Genomic DNA, 17,058 nt, shown 5'->3' with positions numbered 1-17,058 from the left:
GCTGAGATGTGAGGGGGGGCTGTTGGGCTCACACAGCACAAAGTGGTCTTACAAGAGGTGTCTACATTGAACCCTAAGCCCAGGTCTGCGGGACCTGGACTTGTGGACTTGGTGTTTCTAAACGCTTGAGCGTCCACACTGCATCATAAACCTGGGTTTACAATTGCTGGACCTAGGCTCATGGCCACGCTAACGCGTCCAGACTGCACTACGCAGACCTTCTGACTCGGGTCTGTGGCTTGAGCTGCCGCCACCCCAGGAAAAGGACAGTTACCTGTTCTGTAACTGGCGTTCTTTGAGATGTGTTGCTCAGGTGTATTCCACTCTAGGTGTGCGTGCTCGCCACGTGCACCGGTGCCGGAAGTTTTTCCCTTACCCGTACTGAGGGAGCACCGCTGCGACCCCTGGAGTGGCGCCTGTATATCGCGCCATAAAGGGGGCTGCGTGCTCCCCCACCCTCAGTTCCTTCTTGCCGCCAGTGAAGGTAGTCGGAACTTCTGCTCCTGCCTTGGCTGCATCGCTTATAACCTTAGTGGTATCCCGTTAGTGAGTGAACAATTTCTCTAGTTCTTAGCTGGGCTCGGGGCATGCCCTGTGGCCCAGGCTTCAAGTCGTGCGACTCTTGTCGCAATTCTGTGCCCAGAAGCGATCCACACTCCCAGTGGCTTCGCTGTCTGGGCGAGGCTCACATCAGTGAGCGTTGCAAGATCTGCCGTTCGTTCAAGGCTTGGACCCGAGTTACAACAGGACTCAGGCTCTAACATGCCCCCAGCCAGGTCCTAGGACCCGGGCCCTGAGTGCTTGCTGACCTGAGTCAGATTGATCTGGGTATGGCCAGAAGTGGAGTTTGGGTCAAACCTGAGTCAGAACCCAGGCTTAGTGTGCAGTGTAGACAGATCCACAGTGACTGGAGGTGACCAGTGGAAAATTCCACCTGTGTAGGGCAACTTAGCACTGGGCAGATAGCTGACTGAGACGGCAGAGCCACCGCCCCTTCCAGACACCATCCCCATCTCAGCATCTGGAGAGGGAAGGGGGCAGATCAAGGGCAGGATGAAGGCAGGACAGGGAGGGGAAGAAGCATGGACGAGCAGAGCTCTACTAGGCCTGATTTTCTGCTGATGGGAGGTCCCTGAGTTGCTCCTGTGAAGCTCTAACTTGCACCCAGGCGGGCTGGGTGGCTGATGATCAGGGAGCACTAATCAAGTCCCTGCAGGCTGCAGCCCCTCCTCTCCACTGAACCTGCGCTCTGCTCGAGTGGGGTGGAAATCCAGCCCCGGTGCATTTCGAGTGTGAATTACGAGGTTTGTGGCTTAGCAAAGGGTGAATCAGGAAGGTTCTGCTGTGGAAAGAAAACTTCCCACTGGTGAGATCTGTTAGCCTGTGGCCAGTGTCCCAAGGGAAATGGCGGAAGTCCCATTGCCTTAGACTTTTAAAGCAGGTGGACTAACAATCCCGCAGCAGGGTTGGATTGGGGAAGTAGGTGGCCTAGGCATCTCTATGAGGCTTTTCCACTTCTAATGTCTACCATTCGATGATTGTAGGACCAGAAATCTTACCGCTTTGCTGGCTGCGGCTCACCTGATTCAGCAGCCGCCAATGGTCAGGTTTAGAACGAACATGTGTCTCATAAAAACTGGCAGAACCAGGTAATTTCCCATGTGCACGCGGACTCGCATCCACGGCGTGCGTCCCCGTCTCCCTCTCCCTCACCTTGGACGTCGGGATGAAGCACCAGGCTGATCAGGGCCCAACGCAGGGTCGTGGCTGTGCTCTCTGTGCCTGCTATGAAGAGGTCCAGGACCACCTGAATCAGGTTCCCTTCATCGAACGTAGCGCTGGGGTCGTCTTTGGACTGCAGGGGACAGAGGGATAAATTAGGGCACGGGGGGCAAGACAGTCGGCGTGATAAATAGCAGAACTTGCTCATTCCTTTGACTCCCTGCCATTTGCAATGTCTTGTTAGTATTTTTGACGTCAGAAAATCACAACACGTAAATGTTTTTTCTGATGCCCTCCAGATTCTTGTTTTTGTTACTTCCCGTCACCTCCTTCAATTCCAATTCTGCTCTGTGCTGCTTTGCAACGCCCTTCTGAGACACCGTTTGGCCTGTGCGCTTTGGACAAAGGATCCCTCTTCCTTGGAGCTGGGTTTCTAGGAGGCTGATGAGCTGCAGTTGATGCTGAGCTGTCATTTAATCTCTGCCTGCCCAGACTGGAGCCCGATAGATTTCTGACTCTGCCACTCTCCCACCCATCCATACACCTGATCCCATCACAAGCTGCTGCATTTCCGCTTTACTCTGCAGAGGTTTGCGCTAGAAGGGTGCGATGGAGTCGCAGAGGAGTTCTAGTCACCTACGGCGCAGAAACATACTTTGACCATCTGTGCCAGGTAGAAGTCAATGAAATCCTGTGGCTCATCTGGTACCCCACTCTCCTCATGGCGTCTGATCTCTTCCTTTGCAAAACAATACAGAAACCTCTGGCAGGATAGCAGCTCCTTGCGAGGTCCTGGGAGGTGGTCCATGATCCAGGGGAAAGTATTGTTCAGCTGTAGGAGAGACACAAAGAAGCTGCTTTCATTCTTTGCAATTAACACATTCCTGGTGGAGCTCTCCAAAGACGAAAATGCCCAGTGTGAGGAATTTTGCTATTGGATCAATTGCTTTGAAGGACACATTTTCAGCCTCATGTATGGGGCTTCAGCCTAGATGCTGATGGATAAGACTCTTTACAAAGCTAGCCCTTGTGTCCAGAAAGGAGCCATTTGGATATAGACAAACACAGAGAGAGAGAGAGAGAGAGAGATGCTCCAGGTTCCCCTTGTGATGTCTGCTTCTTCTGGACTTAGAATCATGGAACAGACGGAGAGTAAAGGTCTACTGAGCTAAAGAGTTCAAAGTATACCATTAACTTAGGTTTGAACAGAGACTGGGAATGGTTGGGTCATTACACTAATTGAATCTATTTCCCCATGTTAAGTATCCTCACGCCTTCTAGGGGCCATCTTGTTTATCACTTCAAAAGTTTTTTTTTCTCCTGCTGATAATAGCTCATCTCAATTGATTGGCCTCTTACAGTTGGTATGGCTACCTCCACCTTTTCATGTTCTCTGTATGTATAAATATCTTCTTGCTGTATGTTCCATTCTATGCATCCGATGAAGTGGGCTGTAGCCCACAAAAGCTTATGCTCAAATAAATGTGTTAGTCTCTAAGGTGCCGCAAGTACTCCTGTTCTTTTGGCGGATACAGACTAACACGGCTGCTACTCTGAAACCTGTCATTAAACATGGTATCATAATGCATATGCACAAGGGGCCCAAATTAAGATTGCATGGACAACCTTAATTCTGGCATCTCCTAACTTTGGAGTGCTTGACAGTGCAAACTTAACATGCTTTTAAAATAGGAGGAGGGGGGGTTTGGATGCAAATTATTATTTAAAGGGTATATTGTGGCAGCACTCAGAAGCCAGCAAAATCAGGGCCCTGTAATGGCAGGAGCTGTACAAATGTATAGTAAACAACGGTCCCTGCCCAAAAAGATCTTACAATCTAAAAGACAACAGGTGAAGGAGACAAACTAGTTGGCCAGGGTCAGAATGGAGGAGATAGGGTAACAAAAACAACAGGAAGTGTACAATTCGGAGCCAGGCAGGAGCAGGTAGGTAGCCAATGGAAGGACTTAAAGGTAGGTGTGGCAGAGCAAGAAACCCAAGAAGAGGATCTTAGCAGCAGTATTGTGAAAAGACTTGAAGGAAACGAGGTTGTAGGCATAAAGTCTAGAGAGGAAGAGATAGCATCAGCCAAGGTATGAGGTGATCAGGGCTTGGACAAGAGGTTTGACGGCATGGGCAGAGAGGAAAGGATCGTGAACATGCCGTGCAGGAAGAAGCAGCGAGATTCAGACATCACCTGGATGTGAAAGACAAAAGAGAGGGCTGAGGAAAGGTTGTCAGTTTGAGCAACAGGTCAGATGGTGGTGCTATCTCTAGGGAGAGCGATGGGGGAAGATCAGGAGCTCGGTTTTGGCCATGCTACATTTCATTTGTCAGCTGTTCATCCATGAGGAGATGTCAGAGAGACAACTCTGCCCTTCCCTACTTCTCCGCTCTTGTCTCTTATGTTTCCCCACTCCCCAGCTCTCCACCTTGCCCAGGACTCCAGCTGTGACCCTCCAGTGGCCTGTTTCTCCCACACTTTCTTCCATGCTGTCCCTTGCACATGGACCTTCCTCCCCGAACATCAGACTGATACATTCTCTTCCTTTAAATCCCCCCAGTTCTGGGATGCCTAGAAGAAATCAGCCAGCTAACATGGGATAGGGACAGAAAACAGAATCGTAGAAGATTAGGGTGGAAGAGACCTCAGGAGGTCATCTAGTCCAACCCCAACTAAAACAACCCCCTCCCCCATTATTTCTTAGGGATTTGTAACCAGCATGTTGCGCACATTCCAGAAACTCACCCAGGTGTATACGAAGACTGGTTCCCTTTAGCCTGACTCCCTACATCCTATTGTTTCTCCCAGTCACCCATTGCATCACGTTTCAAATTAAACGGCAAGCTCTTTGGGGTGGGGACTGTGTACGTGGGCAGCACCACAACAACAACAAAAATAAGGTGCCAATGACCTTGAGAAGGGTTTGGTATTCATGACGTCTTGAAAAAGCTGATAGTATGAGACTGGACAATCCCCATGTACATAAGTGTGGCAGCAGCCTTGGGCATTTTGAACTAGCCAGGTTTGCTAGGTGGCTTTACACTACCCGGGACTGAGACGGAGGGGACTTTGTGTAACACTTGGGAAATATTTTCAAACTGAATAAGACGACCGACTGGGGGCCCCAACAGGTCTTTTTGAATCTGAATTTCTCTTCATTTTAAGATGAAGGTTTTGGTGAGTTTCTGGGATCCGACATCCGGACATTATTAAATGGCAGCATAGCAAATTACAGTGTCATGAGTAAATGATACCGCATGGGTAACAGAGCGTGGTCACCAACCACTCTGCTTTTGCTACTGGGTCAATCGCACGTTTTACCCTCGTTAAATCACGTTTCAAGCTCACGGATTCAGTGGTTTTAAGAGATGTCTGCGAAAACACCATTTTGTGCACCATTGTGGCCAGGGCTGGCATAAGGGGACAGCAAGCAGGGCAATTACCTGGGGCCTCACGGAGCTAAATTATGGGCCTCCCCTCCCGGGGCTGGAGCCCACGCCCCGCCACCTGTAACTTAGCTTTCTGGAGCCCCCTGTTGCATGGGGTAATGGCCTCGCTTGCTACTCCCTAATGCCAGCCTTGTGTACATTCCCGATGTATTGTTTATTGCCTGTGTTCGGGCTGTGATTTTTAATAAAAATACCCAGGCCAAAATCGTAGCCTTCGTCGTGTCTAATTTAGTTGGGAAGCTCCAGGAAGCAGATACCACATCATCTATTTAGGGAGAGGGACATAAGAAATAACAGCGACAAATTGGGAACTCACTTTCTTGCTGAGGAAGCCCGAGTCGCTGAGCAAACAGGCATTGGCTTTCAGCAGCTGCCGGAACGTCTCATCGTCGATGGAGAAGCGATGTCCCAGAACCACAGCACAAATGACATTTGCAAGTGCTTGGCTGAAGGAGACAGTAGGGTCCAAGGGCTGTCCTGCAAACACAGTTATTAACATTAATGTTGCCTGCGACTGTGTCGCCCCCTGCTGGGACGAGACCCATGTCCTGGAGCCTGGGGAAGGAGCCTGGGATCTAGCAGGTCTTTTCAGTCGTGAACGCTTCTGAGCCTGTGATTCTGGTATCCAGCATCATTCACTAATAAACATTTAAAAGAAGCAATCAAAGACAACTCAAGCTGGTCACAAACCAACTCGCCGCAGAAGGTTCAGTGTGTTAAAGGGACCTTGCCCATCTCTGCAGCTGTCCAGGCGGAAGCAGAACATCACTGGAAGCTTTGTGAAGTGAGCAGAGCTCCTGGCCAGTAACGCCCCTCACATGCCAGCAGGTTCTGTCCCAGGCTGAGAGAGAGAGAGAGATTGTGGGGCACGTCACTGACAGCTGCTTTTTCCTCCCAGCCCCAGAATTCCCACTAAACTCACTGGGCCAGATTCTCTCCAGTGGCTGAGGTCTGCTTGGTGCAGCAGATAGGAGTGGGGAGGGGCGTCAGGAAGCTGGTTACAGCTCCCGGATTCTCTGCTTGGCTCTTTCTCTAAAAATTATTCCTGCAGGGCAAAGGAAGCAGCGCTATGGGATACCTTGACTATACGTGGATCCATTGCATGTGTCACCCAGTTGCTCTGCTCTCTCCCCTGATCATAACAGTCACTGGCATCTATTTTACATTCACTTCTAGGACCCCTTTCACTCTAGTTACAGAGCCGGTAATGCTATCAACACACCACGGGGTCTTATTTATTGATGATCTCACTTAGCAGTGGGCTAAGACTTTGGGGCTACTTTTGTCCTAACTTACAGTCCACGGAACCTGCGTGACTTCACTCATGTTGCACAGGGTGTGACAGCAGGGTGGAATTTGGGCCTATGGGCTTGATCCTGGAGAGAGCAGGGGCTTTGCAAACTGAGGCCTGGATGAAGGCTAGCTGGCTGACTCTTAACCCAGACAAGATCCTAGAACGATGATTAGATACTATGGTGACAGGAGTGCATTAGAAATGCACTGGATTAGCTACGTAGACATGCTGGGTGATTGGGAAAAACAGCTAGAGGGGATGGTGGAGTTGATATCTGCCCCTTTGATGATGCACTGGAGAGGTGACTTAACCAGAAGGGTATCCAGAAGTCACCTACTACAAGACAGGCCCAACGAAGAAAGTAACAGAACGCCACTAGCCGTCACCTACAGCCCCCAACTAAAACCTCTCCAGCGCAACATCAAGGATCTACAACCTATCCTGAAGGACAATCCATCACTCTCACAGACCTTGGGAGACAAGCCAGTCCTCGCTTACAGACAGCCCCCAACCAGAAGCAAATACTCACCAGCAACCACACACCACACAACAAAAACATCAACCCAGGAACCAAACCCTGCAACAAACCCGTTGCCAACTCTGTCCGCATATCTATTCAAGGGACATCACCATAGGACCTAACTACATCAGCCACACCATCAGGGGCTCATTCATCTGCACATCTACCAATGTGATCTATGCCATCATGTGCCAGCAATGCCCCTCTGCCATGTACATTGGCCAAACCGGACAGTCTCTACGCAAAAGAATAAATGGACACAAATCTGACATCAGGAATTATAACATTCAAAAACCAGTAGGAGTGCACTTCAATCTCCCTGGTCACTCAATAACAGACCTAAAGTGGCAATTCTTCAGCAACAAAACTTCAAAAACAGACTCCAACCTGAAACTGCAGAACTGGAATTAATTTGTAAACTGGACACCATCAAATTAGGCCTGAATAAGGACTGGGAGTGGTTGGGTCATTACAAAACCTAAACCTAATTTCCCCCATACTAATTTCCCCCTATTGTTACTCACACCTTCTTGTCAACTGTTTGAAATGGGCCACTTTCATAACCACCACAAAAGTGATTTTTCCTCCCTTGGTATCCTGCTGTTAATTGAATTGTCTTGTTAGACTGACCTCACACTTGGTAAGGCAACTCCCAGCTTTTCATGTATTTATACCTGCTCCTGTATTTTCCATTCCATGCATCTGATGAAGTGGGTTTTAGCCACGAAAGCTTATGCCCGAATAAATTTGTTAGTGTCTAAGATGCCACAAGGACTCCTCGTTGTTTTTGCTGATACAGACTAACACGGCTACCCCTCTGAAACCTAGGAAAATAACGTTATGGTAAGTGAAAAGCCCCAAATATGCTGGCAATGATGTACCTCTCTCACTCATTAAGTCCTCCACCAGGTGACAGGCCTCCTCTTGGATTCGGTGCTCCAGGCCTTTCTTGCCCAGCCCCAGGTTCCGCAGGGTCATCAGCCCGAAGCGTCTCTGCTGCTTCCAGGTGTGACCATTTGTCATAACAATACCTGAGGCCATTGAGAATCGGTTATTTATATAAAGGAAAATCATTCACCTAGTAAGAGTTCAACTTAAAATATATTTTCTAACATGACAGAAATCCAGAAGAACAAGCACTTTGTTAGTTGCTTTATCTGGGGCCTCAGACATGAACAGATTGTGACAACTCCAGAAAACTCCCCTATTTGGAGGGTTTTGTTGCTTTTTTTAGGTGAAAAAGAAAGCCGGGCTTCAAACACGCAGGATACAGTTTTCATAATTCACACGTCACCTGAAAATATGAGGATAATTTCACAGCTGGGGATGCACACAGAGATGTGGGGAGTTACTTCCCAGGAGATGTGGGGTGAGGTCGGTTTCAATGCAGGGTGTGGATAAAAGAGCATTGATGGTTTTGTTTGAATGACAGCGCAGGACTATGAGTTGAAGCCCAGCAGGTAGGAAGATCTTGCCCAGGTTTCAAAAGCCTTCACGCTGTGTGAGTGACCCAAAATTAGTGTTGTGTCAAAGGCATGTCCAATGGGACACTGAGTGATGTTCATGCTCCGAGCTGAAAGCCTGCTGATGATAGTGACGTTCACAGGACAGAACTAATGATCCTCGAAGTTATTTAGGTGCTTAACTCCCATTGATTTTGAAGATCTGGGCCCAAGAGACTATGAATGGATCAAACAATCTCCTTAACACTCTGGATTTTACCCTTCAGTGGCTGCCTGCCCCATTACTCATCACCAGACCAGCTATTCATGTAGCAATTGTTGCAGTCTGGAGATGCAGCTCCATGGGGAGATGGCTATGAAATAACGGAACTGCCACCCTTACAGTGGGCACCCCAGTTTTTTGCACGGTGTCTGTGGAAAAAGAACATTACCCTTTTCATTGCCCGTTTCATCGAAGAAAGGCGTTGTTGGCCGGCCAGAAACATCTTCAGGGTTGGTGGTCAGACCATCTTTCACTGCTTGGAATCCTTGCAATATAATCACGGGGCTCTCTCCCAACCACAAGGTGAAGATGTTCCCATGAATCTGTGCCAACTAGAGACATGATCAGTGTCAGCAAAGCACGTCTGAAAAATGGCATACAACAAATTGTGACCCAAGAACCTCTTAATGCCAACTGGTAAGGGTGTTACAGGAATATCTTGATTCTGGTATGCACAAGCACTGACTTTCATTTTTCTGGGTGGGTGCTCCACCCCTGCTCTACCCCGAGGCCCTGTCCCAACCCGCCCCTTTGCCCAAGGCCCCACCCTCGCTCCGCCTCTTCCCGCCCATGCTCCACCCCCTCTCCCCAGCGCCTCCTGGCCACTACTAAACAGCTGATTGGAGGAGGGCTGTTGCATAGCTGATCTGTGGGTGGCTGGTGTGGAAGCAAAAAAAGAACTAACAGAAAGGAACTGCAATACATGACAGTTCGTTAGCAAGAGTCAGGCTAACTGTAACTTTGATAACGCGAGATCTGTAGAAGCGAAGATTGTGTGAGGCGGGTAAGAAAAAACTGTGTGAGAAGTTATTGTGACTTTATATAAATAAGGTGTAGAAGACCTTGTGTAAATAAGGTATAAAAAATATTGTATGTTGGCAAAAGTCAAAACAAGTGAGGAAATAAGATATCAAGATGGCCTATGTATAAACAAAATGCAGCTGTCCCTCATTATTTCTGTAATAAAAAGTATAAATGCTTGCTGTAATTAGTTACCTGAGAGAGAGACCTGCTTAGCTCTCTCCCTCTGCACAATTGTGAGAGTTAATAAAGCTTCTGACTTACTGTATCCAAACAAAAGAATGAGAACTCAGTTTTTCTCCGACAATCTGGGGGCTCGTCCGGGATGGCAACGCCCTCAGAGGCACCGGCAGTTACTACGGATCGTTCCCCTTCGAACCCCATGGCGCCACAATAGAGGTAAGAGACCTTTTGAAATCTCTATTGGGGTGTCGGAGGAGGACTGTCCGTGGGGCCGTCTGTCCCTGTTGGGCTCACGCCATCCGAACTTATTGACTGTGCAGCAAGGTCAGATGCTGAGCGGCGTAGGGGAATTGTTTGCCGCCCCCTGTATGCATATGCGAGGTGCATAGGTTTGCACCTGTGTTGAAAAGTTGTTACTGCCTCAGCAGGAGGGGTTTTTACCGCCTCGAGTAATGCATCGAGGTACTTGGGAATAGTACCTGAGGTACTTGGGAATAGTACCTGAAGTAAGGCCTTGGTGTGTGTGTGTGTGTGTGTGTATACACCAGTGTGAATTAAGTGTTACCGAAAGACGCCCAGAGTACTCTGCAAAGTCTTTTGGCTCGTGACCAGAACTACTCTAACGCAAGCCCGGTAACTAGAGGATCTTTTAGGAGATCTGACCCACGGTACTCTAACTCGGCCTGGCATCGTCCGACGAGGAGGCTACCTGGGTCTAGGAGTGTGTAAACCCATCTTCCCTCCCCTTTTCCTCTCTGTGTGAGCCACTGACAGTCTGACCATCTCACTGGATGCAACAAAGTAAGCGGCGCCGTCTCTCTGAGATTAGCCGACGCTCTTTGCTGAAGGGAGATGTAGGAGGTCATGGCTATCCTCGTTAGCCTCTCCTGTGTGAGTACCCTGTAGGGAGAGATCCTTAGTTTATAAGCCGCTAGCGCGGACAGGGCATCCTCCTCCCTGTGTGTGTGATTGGAAAATGGGTGGGGGACAGTCTAAGGATTCCCTTTCACCCCCTAAGGGTACCCCAGCTTATTTCATGTACGTACATTATGGTCCAACAACCTGCAGGTATTTAGATAGTTGAAATCTTTACACGCGTGCAAATCCATCTAAACAATGCCCACTAAAAGGTACCTTCGATTTAAATAAACTTAAATATCTCAGAGAAACCCTGGCTTCGCCAAAAGCCTCTGGTGCGCAGTGAAAGCAATTTGTCTGTTGGTGAGAGAAAGCAACAAAGAGACTCCACGAGTCTCGGGTGCGGAGTCTAAAGGACTCCCAGGAAAAATTGAAAGCCCAAGTACACCATTTACAACTTAAATGCAAGACACCCGGCTGTCTTCCTGCTCGAGCAATTCCTTCTGCTCCTCTTTAGCCCCAATTAGTTAGGCCTAAAAGTAAGGAGGAAACTGCTAAGGACATTGTAGATTTCTTCAGTAACATTCAGCAGCAGCAGCCGGTGCCTCCTCCTCGCCCCCTGCCGGTTGTGCGTGCTAACGAATCTCACCCAGCAGTGTCAGTTTCACCACCACGTGTATCAGCTACACAAATTGTTCTTTCTTCTCCTATAAGAGAATCCTCTTCTTCACCACAAAGGGATAATTCTGATATTCCCAGTAGCTCTCCCGAGTCTGGTCCTTCTGCGGAGGGTACCCGTTATTTTACTAGAAGCGTAGCACAGACAGTCCAGGCTCCTTTAAGAGAACTGCCCGGGACTGCAGGACAGTTGGTTACAGTGCATGCCCCGTGGTCGCCAGGAGATCTGAGAAACTTGGTGAAGGAATTTCCTAATGCTAGGGAGGAGCCAGAAAAATTTAGAGACGAGCTCCGGACAGTGGTGCAGTGTTATAATCCATCTTGGGCAGACATTAAGCAACTCTTACGAATAATTATGCCAGCCAAAGTTCGACAACGGCTTACCAGACAGGCAGCTTGGCCAGGTGCCGACCCTGGAATTGACCGTGATTTAAAAGAGGCTAGGGACCGTCTTGTTGGGGGCCTCTAGGCATAGCTACCAGGTAACTCGGGAGAGTGGAAGGCCAAAGTGTCGATGAAGCTCTTTTGCTCTGGGCCTATCTGAACCCCCAGACTCCATCTTGTGAGCTCTCATCTACTTCTGTGTTCACTGCTTACATGTTAAGGCAGAAATGTAAGGGTCAGCTTTTCTAGCAGGCAGCTGCTGTAAACAGGCCTTGCAAGGCCAAAAGATAAGCAGGCGTATGGGAACTTTTCTAATTGTAACGGCTAGAGAAGGGAGGGGTGGGAGTAGTAAGAGGGAGTTAACAAACAAAGACTTACACAGAAACTGCTTGGGGTATAAAAAGTAAAAGTTATTTGTATTTGTTGCACTGGATTTGAGGCATGCTGGTCTCCTAGTGCCATTTCAGAGCTCTGAAATAAACTTGGCTTGCTTTCTCCCCTCGGTGTCTTTATTGGTGCTAAGCACACCGGGCGACGGACCTTTTAGTCCGCCTCAAGCCCCTCAGGCGGGAACAGTTTTGGCGCCCAACGTGGGGCTCGAGGCTGAAATTTAGCCTTGCCCGGATCCCTCCTGGTGGCCGACGGATTACAGCGATGACCGACGCCCAGCGCGCACCGGTGACTTCATCGGGGGCCTCGGCAGAGACGTGGTTTGCTCGACCCCGGAGGGCACAACGGTGCAACGCACACAGACAGTGGAGAAGCAGCTGCGGGCGACGGTGGGGAACCGGTCCCGTGGAGAGGGCGACGGTGCAGAACCGGACCCTTGGATAAGGTAGGAACAGTCCAGTGGGGACTTTATCTGTTTTGACCTGGGGACGCCCAGTGTCTGCCTGTTTTGACCTGGGGACGCCCAGAGTCTCCCTCAGTATGGGGCAGGGACAGAGTACAGCCGGCAGGGTACAGTGTACACCCTTAGAATGCATTCTGGTGAACTGGAAAGTGTTTGGATCTGATCAGTTAATTAAAAGTAAATTGGAAAAGGTTCTGTACAGTTGATTGGCCTCAGTATCAGCTGGAGTGCCAAGAAAGGTGGCCACCGGAAGGATCACTTAATTGCAACACGATCCTTCAATTGCTTTTGTTTTGTCAGAGAACAGGTAAATGGAATGAACATCTCTATGCGTATACGTTTATGGTGTTAAGAAATAGGACTGATATTTTGTTCAAGTGCCATTTGACTCCGACAGGCTCGGTAGTATTGGCTGCTAAACCCCAGAACCCTCCCACTGTTGTAATGCCAGAATCGGTGTCCCCTTCGGCTCCTCCACCCCCACAGGCTTTAGAGAGTACCCCCCCGTGGGATTGTATCTGTTGATTACTGAGAGTGTGGTAGCCCGTCCAGGAACACAGGATCTTGTGTCAGTGGCTTTTAACCCTGTACGTATGGCTGCTTTTCAAGGTAGAGGCAGGAGAATTCTCAACGAATCCAAGCAAGTTCATTTCTTTCTTTGAAGGGTGTCTAGCAAGTTATAAGCCTGACTGGGATGATTGTAATATACTTATGAGAACCCTGTTGTCTGAAGTGGAGCGGAATCAGGTTATAGCTAAGGCTAGGGAGGAGGCACAGAAAAGGCAAGTAAAAATGATGGTAGCGGCGGTGCAGGTCGGCGGCAAAGTAAGGCCACAGAAAGGTGGAAGGGGCCGGGGAATGAGAGGCCGTGGATGTGGACGCCTTGGTCCCCAGGAAAGGCGCCTGGGTCGCAACCAGTGTGCCATATGCCGTAAGGAGGGACACTGGAAAAATGAATGCCCTGAAAGGGAAGGTACCCCTATGATGGCAATAAGTATGTGTTAATGGTTGGAGAAAAGGTGTATGAGTGAAGAGTGGAAGGTTCCTTTGGAAGTTAGAAGAAGCCGAGAAAGGGAGAAGAGGAAAAAGCATGGAATGAGTTAACTGAGAGGAAAATACAGCTAGCAAGCTCAGTCATGCTGGCCTCAGTCCAAGGTCAGTGTTCACAGCCAAGACTTTGCTGACAACCAAGAGGAAGGGGGGCTGAATGTGCCCAAGCAACTGAGATCAGCAAAATACTGCAAGGCATAATGAGGACAACAGAAGGGTTAAAAGGCAGTTTTGTTAAACAGTATTGGCTCAAGGATTTAAAAATTCCCCCACTCTGTTTTGACAGGCTTTGGTCAGAGACTTGGAGGAGTGGGATGATTTGTTAATTGCTGCTGTGGGTCTAATCCCTTGTCTCAGAGCTACTGTGAGTCTCCTAAACTTTATTGGACTGCGAGGATACAGGGTATCTCAAAGCAAAGCCCAAATTGCTCTTTTAGAGGTTCAATATCTGGGATTTCACATCAGGCAGGGAGAGAGACAGCTCTCAAATGAAAGGAAGGAGGCTATCTGCCAAGTTCCCATCCCCAGCAACTGTTGGCTTAGGGCATTCCTGGGCATGGCAGGTTTTTGCAGAATATGGATTCCAGAGTTTGGACTGTGGGCTAAACCTCTGTATGAATGTGTTAAGGGAGCGGATCATGACCCCTTTTCACTGGTCCCCAGAAGCGGACAGGGCATTTCAGCTATTAGGTGCCTGGAAGCGTCCTGTGGCATACTTTTCTAAACAACTGGATCAAGTTTCAAAGGGATGACCAGCCTGTTTGAGGGCGGTCGCAGCTACGGCTCTCTAGTGCTTGGGAGAAGCTGGAAAGCTGACACTGGGAGGAAGTGTGCAAGTGTGTATGTTCCCATATGGTTCGAGCCTTGCTGGACACTAAGGGTGGTCTTTGGCTCACACAGGCTCGGGTTGCTCGGTACCAGGCGAAGCTGTTAGAAAATCCTGAAGTCACCCTGCAGATCTGTCCCTCCCTTAATCCAGCTACCCTGCTATCAGAGACAGAGAAGCAGGAACATGACTGTTTAGAAATCATAGATGTTCAGTATTCTAGCCGCCCAGATCTAAAAGATCAGCCACTCCCAAATGCTGACTTGGAATGGTATACAGATGGAAGTAGTACTGTTGTGGATGGGCAAAGGAGGGCTGGTTATGCTATTGTGTCTCTTCATGATACCGTGGAAGCTGAGAGTTTACCGGCAGGGAAATGCTAACAGCCCAAGGCTCTCCAGTTAAGTATGGGTCTCAAATTCTCCGACTTTTAGAAGCAGTACAACTCCCCTCAGCAGTAGCAGTGGTGCATTGCAAAGCCCATCAAAGGGAAGATCAAGATGTAACCAAGGGCAATGCCAGAGCAGACAGGGAAGCTAAGCGAGCTGCTACCCTGAAATCACCAACTGAGGAGAATGCCCAAATGCATGCCCTCATCCCATCAGTGGGTGAGCTTGCAGCCCCTCAGTACTCCCAAGAGGACAGAAACCTGGCGGACAGTCTCGGTCTCCAGGAAAAGGAGGGATGGCTTTATTCCACAGAGGGAAAAATCCTCCTGCCCAAGGGCTTGATTCGACCGGTGTTGCAGGAACTGCATCAAACCACACACGCAGGCAGAAAGGCTCTTATCCAGCTCATGAATAAATGTTTTCTAACCTCTAGACTTAAACCCCTAGCATCACAGGTACAAGCTGAATGTTTAATCTGCCAAAAGAATAACCCTCGACCAGGAGTAGCAGTGCCTCCAGCCACCCTGGAACCTACCCCAGGCCCAGGATTGGTGTGGCAAATAGACTTTACTGAGTTTCCCAGGACCCAAGGATACAGGTACCTTCTCGTCTTAGTGGATCGATTCAGCGGATGGCCTGAGGCCTTCCCATGTCGTAACAACACTGCCAAGACAGTGGCTCTTAAGTTTGTCAAGGAAATCATTCCTCGCTTCGGCCTTCCCCAGTGGATGGAATCTGATAATGGAACACACTTCACATCTCAAGTGGTTCAAAAGATATCAAGTGCTCTGCATTCGTGCTCTCCCTAAGGGTAGGATAGGGCTTAGTCCCTTCGAGATTATGTTTGGAAGAGCATGGCCTACGAATGGTACCCCAGTTCTGGCAGGGGAATGGGAAGTGGGGGTATGGTTTTTTGTCTCAGTACATGTGCCCTCCGTCTGCTGTTCTTTCTTTTCTTCACAGGTACACCAAAGATTCACAGCCTCTTCTGCTGGATACTCGGGTCCACTCCCTGCAGCCTGATGACTCCATTCTCGTGCGGACCTGGAAGGACGAGCCTCTCCAAGAGAAGTGGAAGGGACCCCACACCGTCCTGCTTGTCACCCATACAGCGGCAAAGGTCGAAGGACACAAGAACTGGATTCATCACTCTCGATTGAAAGCAGTGCCCGCTCCTAAACAGTGGACTGTCCAGCCTGCGGAGAAGATGGCTAACGACGATTTGGGACTTAAGCTGCTATTCAAAAGACAGTGAGGGTCACTGGGAATGCGTTGTGATCTTTCTGAACAGTCACAGCATACTCCCCGCGAGAACCCTGAGCATTGGTTTTATTTTCTCACAGAAGGCCGACCTGGCCTATGTATTTGGTCTTGTTATTTTTTGATTTGTTTAGTGTCAACAATTCTTATTGTCCTCTGGGTATTTGGATTGTGGTAATTACAATATAGGTTAGGTTTAGGGTCTCTCACAGCATTTCTTTTTTATCACAGAGGCAATTCTTCTGTTACCTACTGTTTCACCCACATCGCATGCAGGATGGGGAGCCATCCCTGCAGATATGGCTACCAACACATATGAGGCCCTGAAAATTGCCTTTGCCCGTGAGTTTAATCTCTCCAACTGTTGGATATGTGCCCAGACTCCCCATCATTCAGCGGGATGGCCCTGGAGAGTAGTACCCCAAAATTGGTCAGACTATTGTCAAAGGTGGATGATTACCAGCAGTAGCACCTCTGACAATTTAAGTTTGCCAATGATACCCTAGCCATAAAGAAAAGCATAAGTTCTGAGCTGTACCAGCTTCGACTGCTGGCTTTGCAGAACCGTCAGGCCCTAGATTATGTGTTAGCCTCGCGAGGCGGGGTCTGTGCCCTTATTGGAGAAGAGTGTTGTACCTATGTCCCAGAGTTTTCACAGGACATTAACAAGCACATCTTGTCAGCTGAACGGGCCTTTAGCCAGTGGAAGGCCCAGGAAGGGGAACCCACTATTTTGGATTCCCTTTGGGGTTGGATACCTGGTTTAGGGGAACTAGGGGATATAGGGGGAAGCATTGTTCGCATCTTGCTCACAGGTGTGGTGATATGTTTTGTTCTTGTTCTTTTGCTCATTTGCTGTAAAGTGCTCATAGGTAAGATTTGTACCTCCCCCTCCCCAGAGGCTCCTTTATACCCTCTCATTGATAATCCTGATTGTATGGAGCTTAATCACATTTTGTCTTTAGAGTATGAGAAAACTCTGACAAAGGTTTGTTGAGTGTTCTCAAAGGAGGGATTGTTGGGGGCCTCTAGGCATAGCTACCAGGTAACTCGGGAGAGTGG

General features: G+C 48.9%; 1 protein-coding gene across 1 annotated transcript in view; it reads right to left on the bottom strand.

The window, feature by feature from the left end:
- Nucleotides 1-17,058, bottom strand: part of LOC112118879 (cytochrome P450 2J2-like) — a 95,289-nt gene that overhangs the window by 6,328 nt on the left and 71,903 nt on the right. The window contains exons 2-6 of the mRNA XM_029911121.1: nt 8,884-9,046; nt 7,871-8,020; nt 5,492-5,652; nt 2,378-2,554; nt 1,714-1,855 (exon numbers count right to left, since the gene is read on the bottom strand). Of these exons, the coding sequence (XP_029766981.1) occupies nt 1,714-1,855; nt 2,378-2,554; nt 5,492-5,652; nt 7,871-8,020; nt 8,884-9,046 (793 nt within the window). The remainder of the gene's footprint in view (nt 1-1,713; nt 1,856-2,377; nt 2,555-5,491; nt 5,653-7,870; nt 8,021-8,883; nt 9,047-17,058) is intronic.

Source organism: Terrapene carolina, unplaced genomic scaffold (assembly GCF_002925995.2).
Source record: "Terrapene carolina triunguis isolate 2854851 unplaced genomic scaffold, T_m_triunguis-2.0 Scaffold88, whole genome shotgun sequence".
Lineage (NCBI taxonomy): Eukaryota > Metazoa > Chordata > Testudines > Emydidae > Terrapene > Terrapene triunguis.
Note: the sequence above shows the minus strand (reverse complement) of the source record. Positions and strands in the feature narration are given on the sequence as shown.